This window comes from Argiope bruennichi, chromosome 1, assembly GCF_947563725.1.
Source record: "Argiope bruennichi chromosome 1, qqArgBrue1.1, whole genome shotgun sequence".
Classification (NCBI taxonomy): domain Eukaryota; kingdom Metazoa; phylum Arthropoda; class Arachnida; order Araneae; family Araneidae; genus Argiope; species Argiope bruennichi.
The window spans coordinates 14,069,076-14,085,214 of NC_079151.1; the positions used below are offsets into that span (position 1 = coordinate 14,069,076).

The 16,139-nt window shown below is 28.8% G+C and overlaps 1 protein-coding gene across 26 annotated transcripts in view; it reads right to left on the reverse strand.

The window, feature by feature from the left end:
* LOC129978905 (cell adhesion molecule DSCAML1-like) overlaps window positions 1–16,139 on the reverse strand; it is a 139,729-nt gene that overhangs the window by 32,188 nt on the left and 91,402 nt on the right. For 20 of the 26 annotated variants that reach the window (XM_056091532.1, XM_056090827.1, XM_056090708.1 and 17 more), the window contains one exon: window positions 1,244–1,363. In XM_056091532.1, the coding sequence (XP_055947507.1) occupies window positions 1,244–1,363 (120 nt within the window). Of the gene's footprint in view, window positions 1–1,243; window positions 1,364–4,817; window positions 5,112–6,334; window positions 6,417–6,512; window positions 6,740–7,624; window positions 7,919–9,337; window positions 9,424–10,767; window positions 11,062–11,905; window positions 12,001–12,091; window positions 12,114–13,068; window positions 13,363–14,697; window positions 14,774–15,456; window positions 15,751–16,139 lie in introns of those variants that run through there. The other 6 variants (XM_056090753.1, XM_056090743.1, XM_056090787.1 and 3 more) reach the window with 6 other exon arrangements.

A 16,139-nucleotide genomic window follows, 5' to 3' on the forward strand; every position in this document is an offset into this window, starting at 1 on the left:
TTTTAATTTTGAAGCAGGATGAAGACTATTTTACGACATGATGAACAATTTCGAACCGTGATTAGAACAATGTGTACAGCTTTTTCCAAAATTCATATGGCAAGGGACATATCAGACAGGATTCCCATTTCAAATTCCCACACCTCATCGAGGAACAACGTTTGACAAATATATTTCTGAAGCCGAGATAATGAAATCAGTCCACCATGGTCACAGATATTAATTGGATCGCGCAGATAATATTAGCATGTACCATCAATGCAAGATAAACAATTATTTGTAAAATAGTTTTCCAATTATATTAAGTTTTTGTTCATAAAATTATATTGTCTGATAAAAGCAAATTGAGAAAAACAATATAAAGGAATTATTAACGTGCCTACATGGCTTTGCGTGCTACTCCCCACAATATATATATCTTAATTTAACCCATATTTTCATTCTAAAATGTTCTCTTATTTCCTGATCCAATTCCACCTTTTTAAAATTTAATTAATGCAACACGATCTATGTAAAACTACTTTAATCCGTACTTTCACAAGATCTAAGTAAAGGGATAAAAATCTGCCATGCTAAGCGAATTAATTTAAAAGATATCAAAATTTCTCATGCCTAAATCAACACGTGTAAAGAATTCTCTATCAGAAACTCATAGTATATAATCCTAGGGGGGAAATATTTCTCTCTCTCTCTCTCTCTCTCTCTCTCTCTATCTATCTATCTATCTATCTATCTATCTATCTATCTATCTATATATCTATATATATATATATATATATATATATATATATATATATATATATATATATATATATATATATATATATATATTGTAGAAACCAAGACGTTGTGAAAAGAACAAAATCAATTGATGCTAAACAGAAACATTCTATAGTCCTTAGTAAAAGAATTCTATAGTTCCTTTTGACAACAAACGAGAGAAAATTTAAGTAGGATAAAAAAAAACATATTAATAATCAGTTTGACTTTCTCGATATACATAAAAAGAGTATTATAATGGTCTCTTTTTTTTATTTGTACGTTTCTAATTTTTATCTCTTGATACAAATAGAAATATAGTTTGGCATGTTAAAATCACAAATTTGGAAGTTAACAACAAGCTTACGAATCTTTAATTTATAAGCAATTTTATGGGTTATTCATACAATGAAATTGATTTTTCAATTATAAGAGCACTTCAAAACGCAATTTCACGAACATGCTAGTTCGCAAACTAACTCACCGTTCTTCTTCCTCCAGACGACTGTTGGCTTGGGATATCCTCTGGTGACGCAGTCCAGCGTGACTGTCTGCCCTCCCATGGTGGAGAGATCTTTGGGCTCCTGCACCCACTGCGGAGATACTGGAAGAGGAAAAGTACTTCAGTATATCACTCTCATTTATTCGGCAATACAACAAATGCAAAACGGTACCTTCAGGCATATTGGCAGAATTTTAGGGATGGCAAAACTCGTATAACATGAATGAAAATTCTACATTTTTTTAAAAGCTGATTTAACATCAATAAAAGTTCATTTCTAATCGCACACAGAAATTTGGTCAAGATGAAAATTGAGGTTCATGGTAATTATTCTATCAAATATTTTCTTATTTATCAGAAATATTTATTAATAATTTTGCAATTAATTTTTTATATAAAGGATTAATTCAACTGATACGCAAAATTTAAGAACACAAGATTAGATTTTAACTTAAATTAATCTTCCATATTTTTTTGTTCATCAAATAAATTAAATAAAATCATTAATATTTTGCCAAAATAAATAATGAATGTTTTTTATAGCATTGTCTGCTTTGAATATTTTTCAGAGATTATAAATATAACACCATGAATTATTATCGGTATTGTATCACAACTGTTCAGCGACACATAGCAAAATCGCCATTAAACTAAATAAGCCTGTTAGTTCGTTATTCAGGAGTAATGGCGTAGCCCAAATTTATATTTAAATAAAGTGCTGCACCGAAAAAAAGAATCTCAAAATTCCAGATGGTCAAAAATTGAATATTAGAAATCATTACAGTCAACAGCATAATCTAATTAATCATGTTAGTCAATTAGTTAAATGAGTCAATTTTATAAAAATATTAATAATTACTTTGGGATCATTTTTTACACTGAAGCGGGATTTATAACGTACTTTATAAAATTCAAATTCTTGGATAAAGTAAATACAGATTTCAGCGAAATTTACAAAATCACAAATACATAATACTGAAATTGAAATAACAATAAAAGCATTTTAAAAAATTAGTTTCTCCGATCATTTAAAATCATTATTATTTTTAGTAATAAACTGGTATAACTTTATGAATATGTATAATAAATAATTAAAAGCTATATAAAATAAAAAAAAATGTACAGTTCAAGATTCTATGGAAAAAAAGAAAACATAATATAATGATAGAAAATGTCTGCAAATCAAAGTTTTTATATTTCTTTAAAAAAAATTCAGTTATAAACAAAATATATAATAAATTTAGATATTTCTATATTTAACGAAAAATGAATAATTATCATACACAGAAGGATCATTTTTTTCATAAATTTCAAAACAAAACAACTGTTAATGAATCAACTTCTATTCATGGAAAAAATAATCTGACGTTCGATTACTTCGTTATATACATTCCTTTGACCACAGTCTGTAGTTCACTTTTAACCCTTAGTAAATACACATATGTGAATTCTGTAAAAAAGAGTATAAAACTAAAAGTGAAGAGAAAAATAATGGTAACAAAAATATTCAGCAAACATTTTATTGAAGAAATATATAAAAACGGAAATCGAGAAATATCAGAGTACGTCGGGAAATAAACCTAGTTTATCAAATTAAAAATAAAATGTTCGAAAAAAAATTTGAGTGATTTTCATAAATTTGAAGAGTCGAAGCAAATATAAATTAACAGAGAAATTTCGGCCATAGGCAATCATATAAAAACAACACTTCAACAGAAAAAACATCATAATAAAGCACATACCCATGAAAAACATCGGTAAAAAGTTTCATCATATTATAATCACAAATTTATTGGCTAGTGATAAAAGTCATAAGTTTAAATTCAAATTTTAGTGAATCCGTCCATTAGATCTGTTGCATATAAATGCACTCAGACACACCCCAAAATTTATCTAATATATATGTATGTATGCATGAATGCATACATACGGAATACCAATTACAAGATTCATTATGATTTAAGAATAACTCTTATCATTGAAAAGAATATTTTTATATATCACGGCCCAGCAATTTCATTGTTTTATATGTCATAATTTTACTATTTTCTACAATGATTTGCGAAAACACATAACTGATCCGGTCAGTTTCTATAAAAGAATTTAAAAGGAGATATGTAGACAAGAAAAATTTTCAAATATGGCAAAAAAAAAGAAACAACTTTTTTTTTTTTTAATAAACACAACCAACATGAAATGTAAATTTCAAAACTGAGCTTTAAAAGCATCGGATACACAATAAAATTATTATTATTGCAAAAGTTAAAAACATTTAAGAAACAGGGAAATAATTTTTTGTTTTTTGAAGAAATATAAATCATGCGATTAAAATGAATACGTCAACTGAAATTAAATCAACGGGATGAAATGTTTGTAACAAACCATCAATCGAACATCAATGCATTAAATGAATGAGAAAAATACACACTAAAAAAGTTAAGAGATGCGTCATCTTTGTACTGCAATTCTTTTACCTTCATCAAACAGTTTACTCACAATATTTCTATATTCTAATCTGACGAGAATTGCAGAATTATTGATCACACAAAAATAAATACTACAGTGATAATTAAATTTACAAAGGCTGTTCGTAACAGTTTCGAGTATTGTGTTGCATAAATTTTTTACACTTATTTTAAAGCTTTACAATCTAACCAAAAAATTATACATCAATAATTAAAACATTAAACACATTTAATTTATAATAATTAAACATTAAACACATTTTAATTCAGATATCAAATATACGAAGATGTTTTATTATGACTTTTAATAGTCTTTTCCATTATAAGATTTATAAATACGGACATGTTAAATAAAAATAATGCTCATGTACATGAACGTAATGTTTACACAAGACATTCCAAGAACATATCTAAATATGTAAAAGCAAATATAAAGAAGAATATGAATCAAGTATCATGAATCTAATTAGACAAAACCAGTTTACTGCATATGGTAATCAAAATTTTAAAAAAAGCCCAACAAATTTGCATAATTTGATATTTATGGAAACCGTCATCCATTAATAAGCAAATTTTATATCATTATCACTTAATTACAGTTTAAGACAAAGTAACCGATTACAGTAAAGGCGAATATGATTTCTGTAAGCATTTTAGAATAAATAAATAGCAAAAGTAAACGATTTCGCAAACACAGAATCACTTTATTTTTTCTTAAAACAGATAACAACAGTTTTGAACACTCATATACGAATAATCTAAAAAAGGATCACAAATACATACAAAATAAATACATTTTATTTTTTTAAGTATATATAATCACAGTTTTGAACACTCATGCATGAAATAATTTAAGGATAAACACTGCGCGCGCTTCGTAAATTCTTAGACGTCGGCTATGAAATAAAATTTAACGAATATATTTTCACAAATTGCCATTAATTATGTTATGATTAAAGACAATATGATAGCTACAGATCTTATCAATTATTAAAAAAATGCTGTAAGAAATAATAAGTTGAGAGCATACACATTTTGAGAATGTATCATGGTTCAAGTGAATCTGTAGTTTCATATTTATAAAATCTTACCATCGACGCGCAAAGTGTCGTATTTGATGTCAAATCCAGCCCCATTGGAGACTTTACAAGAATAGTTACCGTTACTATTTGCGTTGAGTTTGCTAATAGAAAGAGTAGAAGTAAAATCATCCAATCTGACAATGGATAACTGCTCGTTGTCTTGCAGTTCTGCCCCATCTTTCGACCATGCGAAATGGAAGGGAGGATCACCATCCACGACTACACAGAGAACAACGGTTCTCTTGCCGGCTGTCAGGTCACCCGAAAATCGGAAAGAGCCAATATTTGGTTTGGAGGCACTATCTGAAAACAGAAGTGCAATGTTTCTGAAAAACGAATGTTAACATATTGAAACAAAATTGTTTGATATTAAATGCAAACTTTTGAAAAAGTGTGAAAAATATTTGCATTAAGGGTAAAGAATATTTAAAGAAATCAATTCTAATCATAATAATTTCAATATTATATCTCATTTTAAACAAAACAATTATCTTAGGCCATGACTATAAAAATATTAATATTAAATCAGACTATAAAAATATAAATATTAATATTTTTAATATTTAATATTATTAATATTAAATATTAAAAATATAAATATTTAAAATATAATATTATATATTAAATCAGAATATTATGAACATAAAAACTTCCTCAGCTTCAGCTCTCTTCATTATAATTTATTTTTTTCTATTTTTGCATGAAAAGTATACAAAAAAGTCACGCAGAGCGACATTTGATCAAAAAATATTTTTATTATACTAATTAGTTCTGAATTAAAAATTACTAAGCTATTGTGATTCTTATAGAGGAAAGAAAAACATATTAAGTAGCTGTAAGATTCTGCAATTCAAATTTTTTATCATAACACTTTACAATTAATATTATTAGACATTAACAACAAAGATGTTCTCAACACAAAATTGAATAATTGCATCAATATTTAAAAACTAATTCGATTAAAAAACAAACAAAAAAACGAGCTTTTTTGAAGAATAATAAATAAGAATTTCCTTTTAAATTAAAATCCTATTTAATTAAATAAAATGTCAAATTACAATTAAATTTGGAGCAAATGGAAACAGCAATATCATTTAAAAAGTCTACCACAAGAACTTCCTGAAATAATAATTCAACAAGATAAGTTATAATAATCGGTAATAATTAGAATGCGAGATTTTATACTTGTTGAATTCGCAAATCATATTTTTGTATTTACATATTTGAACAATAAAAAATTTAATACATAAGCACGTTTTTAAATTTATTTTTCATTATTTTGCGAAATTAATAAAAATCTTATGATAGAGGAGAAGAGTTTACTTATTTTTGCGTTTTGAGGGGACAGAAAAGCAAAGAATTTTACTTTAAAAATCATTAATTTGATTTAAAAACAAATTCATCGTCTAATTTTTTCACTCTCGAAATAAAAGATGTACGGAGGTTTATAATGCAATATGTGTTGGAGGAAAGACACCTTTACAGGAAGTCAGATCATATTTTTCGAGGCAAAGAAAATTGAATACCTGTTATGTGGAGAAACTGGACGAAGATTAGAGAAGCAAATTCATAAAAAAGGTTGCACTTCATTCTGCAGATCATAATGAACATAAAAGAGAATATTATTATTTATTAAAGTAAATGCAAATAATAAGAAAAATAAATCAAAGCTTGTTTAAATAAAAACAAAATTAATTCACTTACCTTCAGGATTTTATAGCGAAAGAGAATTACAATGTTTAGAGACTCTCACAGCAACATATAGACAGAACAAATTACAAAGCTGAGCGAACTGTTTGGCGGTAGACTAGCGCCACACTGTGACATAAAACCGAAATAAAAATAACTGGTGTTTATGAAAATATTACATTTATTCTGGTGAAATGTAATTGCTATTGTACTGCAAAACTACATACTGAATATTTTAAAGATTACAGGAATAATTTTCCATTTCAAAAGCTGCATACAATAAATAAAACAGAAAAACATAGCTTTGCCTAAAGCATTGATGAATATATTTCATCTCTCTCTTTACAATTTTATACTCGATAATATGTAATCACATTGGTTATAATTTTGTTTCCAGATATTTTCAATCACTAAAATTTTTTAGTCTTCAAATATCGGTAATAAATACAAAATCCAGTACATTTTTAACTAAACATCTATAAAAGCAAAAAATAGTGATATGGGAAGCGAATAAACAACAATAACAACAAAAGTCTTGAAGCTTTTGGAAAATAAAATTAATCAAATAAATAGCAAGACATTCACAGTGTTTTTTCAGTGGTACTGAAAACACTTGACAATGGTCGTATTCATTAAAAATTCTGTATAATACTTTTCTATAAATCTTTGCCAGTATAAAAGTAGTATTCGATATTTTTTCTGCTTGGATCTCAGATCCTTTGAATAATGGACAATGAATTACACTCATAACCAAATAATTGAAAGCTAATATATTATTTTTTGCATATCAACAATAGACGCAAGTTGGAGAAAAGAATTCCGTTTGGAATTGTCACTCTGAATCGTAAAGACATAAGAAAGCGCAGAATCACAGTAAATACCACCTTCTACTTGACTTGCTTCTCAGTTCTAGATACACTTTGCAAGTTACCACGCTATACTCGGGAAATTGGATTTTCTTTGCGTCTCATAATGTACTAAAACATTGACTCTGAAGCTGCAGATAAATTCTGAAAAACCACTAAATATCAGTAAAAATCTCACTGAATCTATTTCTCATAGGACGCTCCATTAAAATAAAATCGTAAAAATCGTATTTATTTGTCGTTTCGATTCGATAATCTCACCTTTCATCATCAGGACATCAGATTGTTCATCTGAACCCGCCGAATTAGAAACTCGACACGAATAATTGCCATTGCTGTCAGCGCTCAAGTGTTCAATAGTCAGAAATGAAGTGAACTCGTTTACAGATTCAATTGAGAAACGACCTTCTTGAGGCAACAGGTATTTGCCGTCTTTGAACCATTGAAATTTGAAAGGACGATCTCCATCGATAGTGCCACACATCACCATGGTCCGGAGTCCTTCTCGTAATTCACCAGAAAAGTGAAATGGTTTGATGATGGGAGGTTTCACACCTGAAGGAAAAGATGAAATTCACCCGAGTTAAGTTAATTCATTGGTTTATTTTGTTGAAGTAAATTAATCACAACATAACGAGTTATATATTGAATCATATTTTTATTTGAAAAAAATTAACGACTGGATATCGACGCAGTGAAAATATTACGTTCATCGACTGAGGTAAAAACTGACGATTTAAATTTAACTACATCTGATATAAAAACTATTACTTCACTAAATAAATTTTTGCATTCTAAGTGAAATAGTATTTAATGATTGCGTTTGAAAGTTTATTGAAATCATTATCATGCATTCTTTAATGAATTGAGAAAAAAATATAAGCAATCGAGTGAAATGCTATATAATACAGCGAGGAATCATGTAAAATGTTCAAGTTTTCATGCAAAAACTAAGTACGAACGCACTTCTATGATATATTTAAACAAATTGTAATTTATAAGAATGAATCTGATTAAAACAATTTCACCGTCTATTATTATCCAAAAGAACGTCATCAATAAAATTTTAACTTTTTACTTCAAAATAGCAGAAAATGCATCCATGAAGGTAATTAAAATCATATAATATATCATTTATTAACTAAATATTGAATTATAAACTATAATAAATTCAACATCAGCAAGATAGTTTTAATAATAAATAAAACAAATCGGACCAAAAAGAATTATTTGCGAATCTTTTTAATGCCATCAAAATTTTCAGACAATAATTTTCAGATGATCTTTTATAGTAACTAATTTTTAATACGAAGTCACTAATACTAATACGAAATAATACTACGAAAATAACTAATTTTTAATACGAATAATACGAAGTAACTATTTTTTAATACGAATCACGTATTAATAATTTTTAATACGTGATTACGAAGATAAATGATAATTTTAATTCCAAGAAGAAAATTTTTTCAAACTTGTAAACTACTATACTAAAATATAATCTGCTTTTGCCGGCGTCCTGGCATAGGGGTAGCGCGTCTTCCCCGTGATCTGGGCGTCCCGGGTTCGAGTCCCGGTTTGGGCATGGTTGTTCTTCTGTTGTTCTATCTGTGAGATGTGTGAATGTGCCCTCCTGTAAAAAGGGGTTGTGCAAGCGAATGAATGATGCGTGAGTGGCAAAGTCGTACTCTTGGCCCTAGTTGGCGCTGCTATAAAAAATAAGAGACGTTCCCCCTCAGGCTTAAATCGCTGTCTTCGTAACAGCGGGCTTGTCAGTGGCAAGTGCCATAAGAAACAAACAAACAATAATCTGCTTTTAAAATATGGTCCATATACAGAACACGGTAGGGCATAATTGAAAGGACACCTAACCTTTTGGTTTGTAAATAAATTAATTCTTTTATATTTTTCGTACACTTATATACTTTGTTTCACATGTTATAAAATCAGGATTAAGAGAAAGAATTTTCCTACCTAAAGCCTGATGAAAATGCATTATTGAAACTAAGCAGATAATTATTTGAATCTCCATTATTTAAAAACCCAATCACTTTTCGCACTGATGACTTCTAATAAATAGAAAATTAAATCAATTAATAGAATTCAAAATTATTGAAATAAAGAATTTAAAACAGAAGTTATTATTTGTATTGGTTTAAAGATGCATAATAATTTAACTTACTCACCTATAAATCCTTTCAGTTCTGGATGGTCCCAAGAGTTTGGAGATATTTTTAACGGATGTAGAGGCTACGCTCTTTGAAATTGAAAATCACGAAATATGGTATACTAGCGCCACACTGTGACATTAAAGGGAAATAAAACTCATTCGAAATGATGAACATTTTGTAAATCTATCACATACAAATGATACACACCTGAATATTAAAGAGCATTGTACAACTATGATTTTGCGTAAAGTCGTCCCATTTTCCGAAGCAACAATCCGATTATATTCTCTACTTTATGCAGAGCGTATAAAATACACAAATAAATAAAATTACGACAGAAGCGAAATATTTTCTTTATATGAAATAAAATTTTATTTCCAATCAGAGATCCAAAATTTCATTTCCAATTTTGGAAGAACATTCATAATATGGAAGTAAACTTCATATTATGACATCATATTCATTAATTTCTCTTTTTTTTTTCATTTCACATTACTTGTTAAGCGTAATTTTTTTGCCACAACTTTTAGCTCTTTTCTAATTTTCTCACATTCTTCATGCGTCTATTATTAACCCAGAATCATTGTGTTATGCCTCTTTTGAAGCAATAATTCAGGAGTGTCCAGGTTTTCTTTACAAATGTTGCATCAATTGTGTATATATCCACAACTCAAGACAAATCCGATAAAAATACAAGAGTATAAATCTAAAAAGTAGCGGACTAAATAAAAGAGGGTCAAAAGATATGAAACCGTAGAAATAAAACTGCATCACATGACTAAAAAAATTCTCTTTCACAAGCTGTATGAAGCAATATTCAAACCACGAAGGATTTTATCAAAATTAAAATTATAATAAAAAAAATCGCTAATTCGCATTTAACAGAATTGTGAAATTTTTAGAAATGCAATCTTTATTAAACATTCCAACATTATATTAACAGCATTAATAAATCCAACATTATATGAATTATTCATCAGCGAATTCCATACTTGCTATTTTAAGAAAAAGTTATATTGTCTATCACATTATAATTAATAGTAAAAATAATCATGAACTGAAAAAAAAATTACACCATTCTGATAAAAGTTACATTAACTCGTTACTTACTAGAAAAGTTGTCGAATTATTAAAAGATGTCAAAAACTCCGTGCATTTCATAACGTCGACAATATTTTTTTAAAATATGGTTTGAACATCCAATGCAATTTTTCTACTGATAGTCACACTTACCTTTCATCATCAATACATCCGATTTCTCATCGGATCCAACCGCGTTAGTCACTCGGCATGTATAATTTCCGTTGCTACCAGCACTTAAACTTTTTATAGTCAAAATGGAAGTAAATTCGTTAAGAGTTTCTATGGAAAAATGTCCCCTTTCTGATGAAAGAGAAGTCCCATCTTTAAACCAAGAAAATTCGAAAGGAAGATCTCCATCAATGATTCCACACATGACCATGGTCCTCAGACCTTCACTGAGCTCTCCGGAGAAATTAAAGGGTTTAATCTTGGGAGGCTTCAAACCTGTACAGGGAAAAAAAAAGAAGAAAAGTTCTTATTTCTAAAAGAACAAAACTATCGAGGTAAATATAGGCACCAACACGATTCAGTTTTAGTTAGACTAACAACATGAGCAACATGAGGCCTATTTTGGGACGAACTCATAACTTTGAAACGTGGCTAGGTATCGAGAGAGATGCCTGGGCCAGCATTCTCCCTCTTCCAACGTTTGGTCATACTAGAGGGAAGAATTTTGGAGGGGAACAGCAGTGATAACAATTTAAGCATTCTTAAGTCCTGCATGTATGAGGCATTTCTGTTGAATTTAGCACTGAAGCTGAGATTCTGCCACTAAGTCATTACGGTCTTTGGGGCCAATAGAGACAGACATCTAATCGTCTTTTCATATTGAAAGCATTACAAGGGCATACAATCTTGTTTTCAATAAATTTCTCTGAATAACAGGTCATTTAGAGCCGTGAGCATGATATATTCTTATAACAGTATCTTTTCGAAAAAAAAAAAAAATTTTTGTCATGGTATATCAATAAAACATTGTTTTAAAATTTAAAGAAAATTCTCAGGATTATATAATGAATTTTAAAAAGTTAACTGAAATATCTGACATAAAATATTAACACAATATGTTTCAATGATGCCAGTGACTTAAAGTAGTTGTAAAAAATATTTTAATACATAAAAGAATTTGGCACACATAACTTAAGGGAATTTCATTCTTTTATATTTCTTCTTAAAAAGGGATAAAAAAAATAAGTATTGCCATTTCTTAACATGCAGTACGGTGGGCAGCATCTACATTAAATTTATAAATAAATTTAGAAATAATTTCAGAATAAACGTTCTTTACCTTTCACCAAGCAAAAGCAGAGAATCACCAATGTAACCAAATAAACAGAGTAAAAAGAAGCCATTTTAAAATTAAGTTTACTTCATCGTCGTAACCTAAAAGGAAATAGGATACATGAATTTTCGATGAAAAGGCGAAATCATGAGCAAGTAATGCATATATGAGATAAGGATTTATTTAACTCACCTATTTTCGGTTTTCTGTAGCGTTGTGGATTCCACAGATTTATAGATGATCTACAGCAAAATACAGAGAACGCAATTCGGAAAATTGATGTTCATTATTCTAGTATACTAGCGCCACACTGTGACATAAAATAAAACTAAAAGAAATTCCTACTGATGAACAACGTGCAATAAATTTTGATCTTTTTTCTTTAAAAGAAGGGCAAATTCTTCTATTCTCGAATAAGTATAAAGCTTGAGAATTGGACAAGGAAATACAAGGAATCTAGTCATTAGTTTATCACGTTCAAGAATTTCATTAATTACCAAACCGTAATAATTTTAATAAAAATAAGTTTAAAAAAATTCAGTATATTTATACAAAAATCTCTATTAAATTATTGGTTGCAGTACATAAGCTAATTTCTATATTAAAAAAAAACACATTTTCATTTAAAAAGTAATATCGAAAGAATATAGCTAGAACGAGTCAATTCGAAAAGGGCGTAGGCATTGCATCATTATTTTATTTTATTTCGTAAATTAGCGCACGCTCTAATGAAGCACATTTGCAGCGAGGTAAGTATTCTACACAGATAAGTAAACAAAAGTTATCGTAAAACATTCATAATTAATACGGTTTTCAATGGAAAGAGGAATCGAGTGTTTGTTTAAACAAGGTTGCACACAGATTTCTGAAATGATAAATCTATGATCCACCCACTTTCTATAAAAGGATTAAAACAGCGAAAGAGAACTTAGCGGTAAACAATCTGTGTAATTCATAACATATATTTACATTCTCCCTTTCAAAAAAGGAAAAAGGAATCCATACATTTATAATACTCATAATAGATTTGCATTTGAATAAATCACAACAGAAATTCTAAATATAATGATTGATTTTTCATTCAACGAAGTCGAATCAAAAATTCGACTTTTTTAGACTGCTGGAAGGTTACTGAGTACTACTTCCTTTACTCAACATACAAACCTCACCTTTCATCAACAAAATATCTGACTTTTCGTCCGATCCAACTGAATTCGTGACACGACAAGTGTAATTCCCATTGCTTTCACCATTCAAGTGTTTGATAGTCAAAATGGAAGTGAATTCGTTGATAGTTTGAACAGAGAATTGGCCCTTTTCTAGCAATAGCGGTTCACCATCCTTGAACCATCGAAACTCGAAAGGAGAATCGCCATCCATAATACCGCACATTACCATAATTCTCAAACCTTCTCTTAGATCTCCAGAAAAATGGAAAGGCTTGATAGTGGGTGGCTTTAAACCTAGAAATATAATAAAAACTTTTTAACTTGAAATATGAAATATATATATGTAACATTATTTGTTGTGAAGCAGAATGCAGTTTGAAGACAGTGAAGAGACTTTTTATCTTTTTAATCCATCAGGGAAGCATAATTATTTACAAGCAAAGACGCGGACATTGTGTGTCCGCCACAGCGCGGCCAAAAGCGGAAGTAGGGAAAAAAGGACCGAAATAAATTATCCCTCGCCTTATATAACCTCAGATTTTGATAGGGAAAATATTTCTTCATTGTGCTAATATATTAATAAGATTCTGATAGGGATTTCTGACGCATGTCAATCACATGTAATGGAAACACAGGGATCTTTTAAGAAAGAATGTGCTTACTGGACATTTTTTACTCCTTCACGCCGAACGTCTGAAAGTATCGGCGTTTAGCCAATTCAGCAACTTTATAAAACTTCTCTTGAATTAATTAAGTAGAGACAGTGGAATTGGATCAAGAAATAAGAGAATGAACTTATTATGGGCTAGATTAAGATAAAACTGGAAATTAATTAAATTGAAATTAAGTGTTTAAAATATCATTACATATATATATATATAAAATAAAATAAACTATCATCTTGAAACATATCAATCTTCTCAAACAACAACAACAACTGTAAATGAAAAAATCTGCGTGCGCATAGATTTCCTGTTTCTGTATTAAAATTTTTTATATTTTGAATCATATTCCAAATAAAACAGCAAATTCCTTCAAAAGAATCTTTGAAAATGATTTATAAAAAATAACAACCATATCTGAAATTCAATATCCCTCAACAAAAGTCATGAGAAATTAATGACAAAGTGTTTCAAATTTTTTTTAAAAAAAAAATACTGCATAGATAAATTGAAAAAAAAAAGACAGTTTTTCCAGAAAAGGGTTATTTAGCTAAATAAATAAAACAAGAATTATTCTTTAAATTATATTTCTTCAAAACCCAGATCAGCTCCAGTTTATCTATATCAAGAAAAACAGTTTTTGAAAATCTTTAATACGAGTCCATTTCTCAGAAAAATATTTTAAAAATCACTTTTTCTTTAAAAGATCAGAAGTAAAGTTGCATAAATGTCCACTTAAAAGTAATGTTTCACTAATCAGTAATATTTTTTCCCTCTAAAGAAATAAAGTGAATTAGAAAAACAATTCATAAATAATTCATAATTCTAGATCAAAATTAATTTTTTTTCTCGAATAAATTTGAATTCTCCTAATAATGAAATTCCTTAGTTTTTATAATTAGTATTAAAAAACCAGTCTGCATATCTAAAATGTTAACAGAATAAGATCAAGAAAGGATTTTCTTACCTGCCACCAATAGACACTGCAAGACTCCGGCCAGTAAATTGATAAAAACTGAGATAATCATCCTAAATGTAGTCAGTTTTCTTAACAATGCCTACAAAAAGTCAAATGAAACTCATTGTCATTTATACTGATTATTGAGATTCAGTTTTTTCAGAAAAATTGAAAAGTTCAGTGTTTTTCATCGTTACCTTCAATGTTCATGAGCATCGGAGCTTCTTGATTTGGAGATAAATTTTGGTAAACTGTAGAGCTCACATCTATCAGTGCTATGTTTGCCATTTCATGGTAAACTAGCGCCACATCGTGACGCTGAATGAAATTAAAAACGATTCCTTTTGATGAACAATGCTCAATGTTCTTGTATATAACATTAACTTTAAAATAAATCCAATAAAGAAATTTATTAGATTCAGCGAAACAACAAAGCTGATTAAATCTATCGATTCCCCACAGAAACCGTCAGGAAATTCTTTAATTCAGACTAAACTACGATTCTCACACATTTAAAATTCGTTAAATCTAAGAAAAAATGAAATGTTGTTATGTTTATGAACAGAAAAAAAAATTACCATTAGATATAATGAAATCTTTTTGAGAAAAAACAAAGGGAACATGAATATCTGCAGAAAAAAGCAAAAACAATTTTTAGCAATGGATAATGTTCGGCCTTGCTTTGCTATTGCTTTAATATTAACCTCGTATTAGCATCTTTTTGAAATTTAGCAGATACTTCGTGAATGAGTTCATTTGAAGACTCACCTTTCATCATTAAAACATCTGATTTTTCGTCTGATCCTACCGAATTAGTGACCCGGCAAGTATAATTGCCATTGCTGTCAGCATTCAAGTGTTCTATGGTAAGGATGGACGTAAACTCGTTTAGAGATTCAATAGTATAGCGATTTTTTTCCGGTGATAAAACATTGTTATCTTTAAACCACTTGAAATCAAATGGTCTTTCTCCGTCAATTATTAAGCACATTACAGCAGTCTTCAGACCTTCATTCAATTCTCCGGAAAAATGGAATGGCATGATTTTCGGAGGTTTCAAATCTAAATACATAAAAGATCCTTTTAATAACCAAAAAATAACAATACAAAAAATATAACTAGTATAATAGTAAATATAACTAAAATATAGCTATCATTTAATATAAATGGAACATCTGGCGATTCCTTCAGTATAACAATACGTCAAAGACAGTATGTAAAACCAGACAGCAAATACTAAGTATACTGAGGATTAGATAAAAAAAATAATACGATGCAAAACAAAAGAAATTATTCATTCTTATAAAAATACTTTCGGCTTGCTTTGAAAGTAAATAAAGAAAAAAAAATTTAAACCCACTACCGGTAAATGCAACTAATTTAAAGAAACATAACTTTCTCCAAAAATAATTAAAAGAGGAACTTTCAAATAAAGGCGATCAAGTACCATT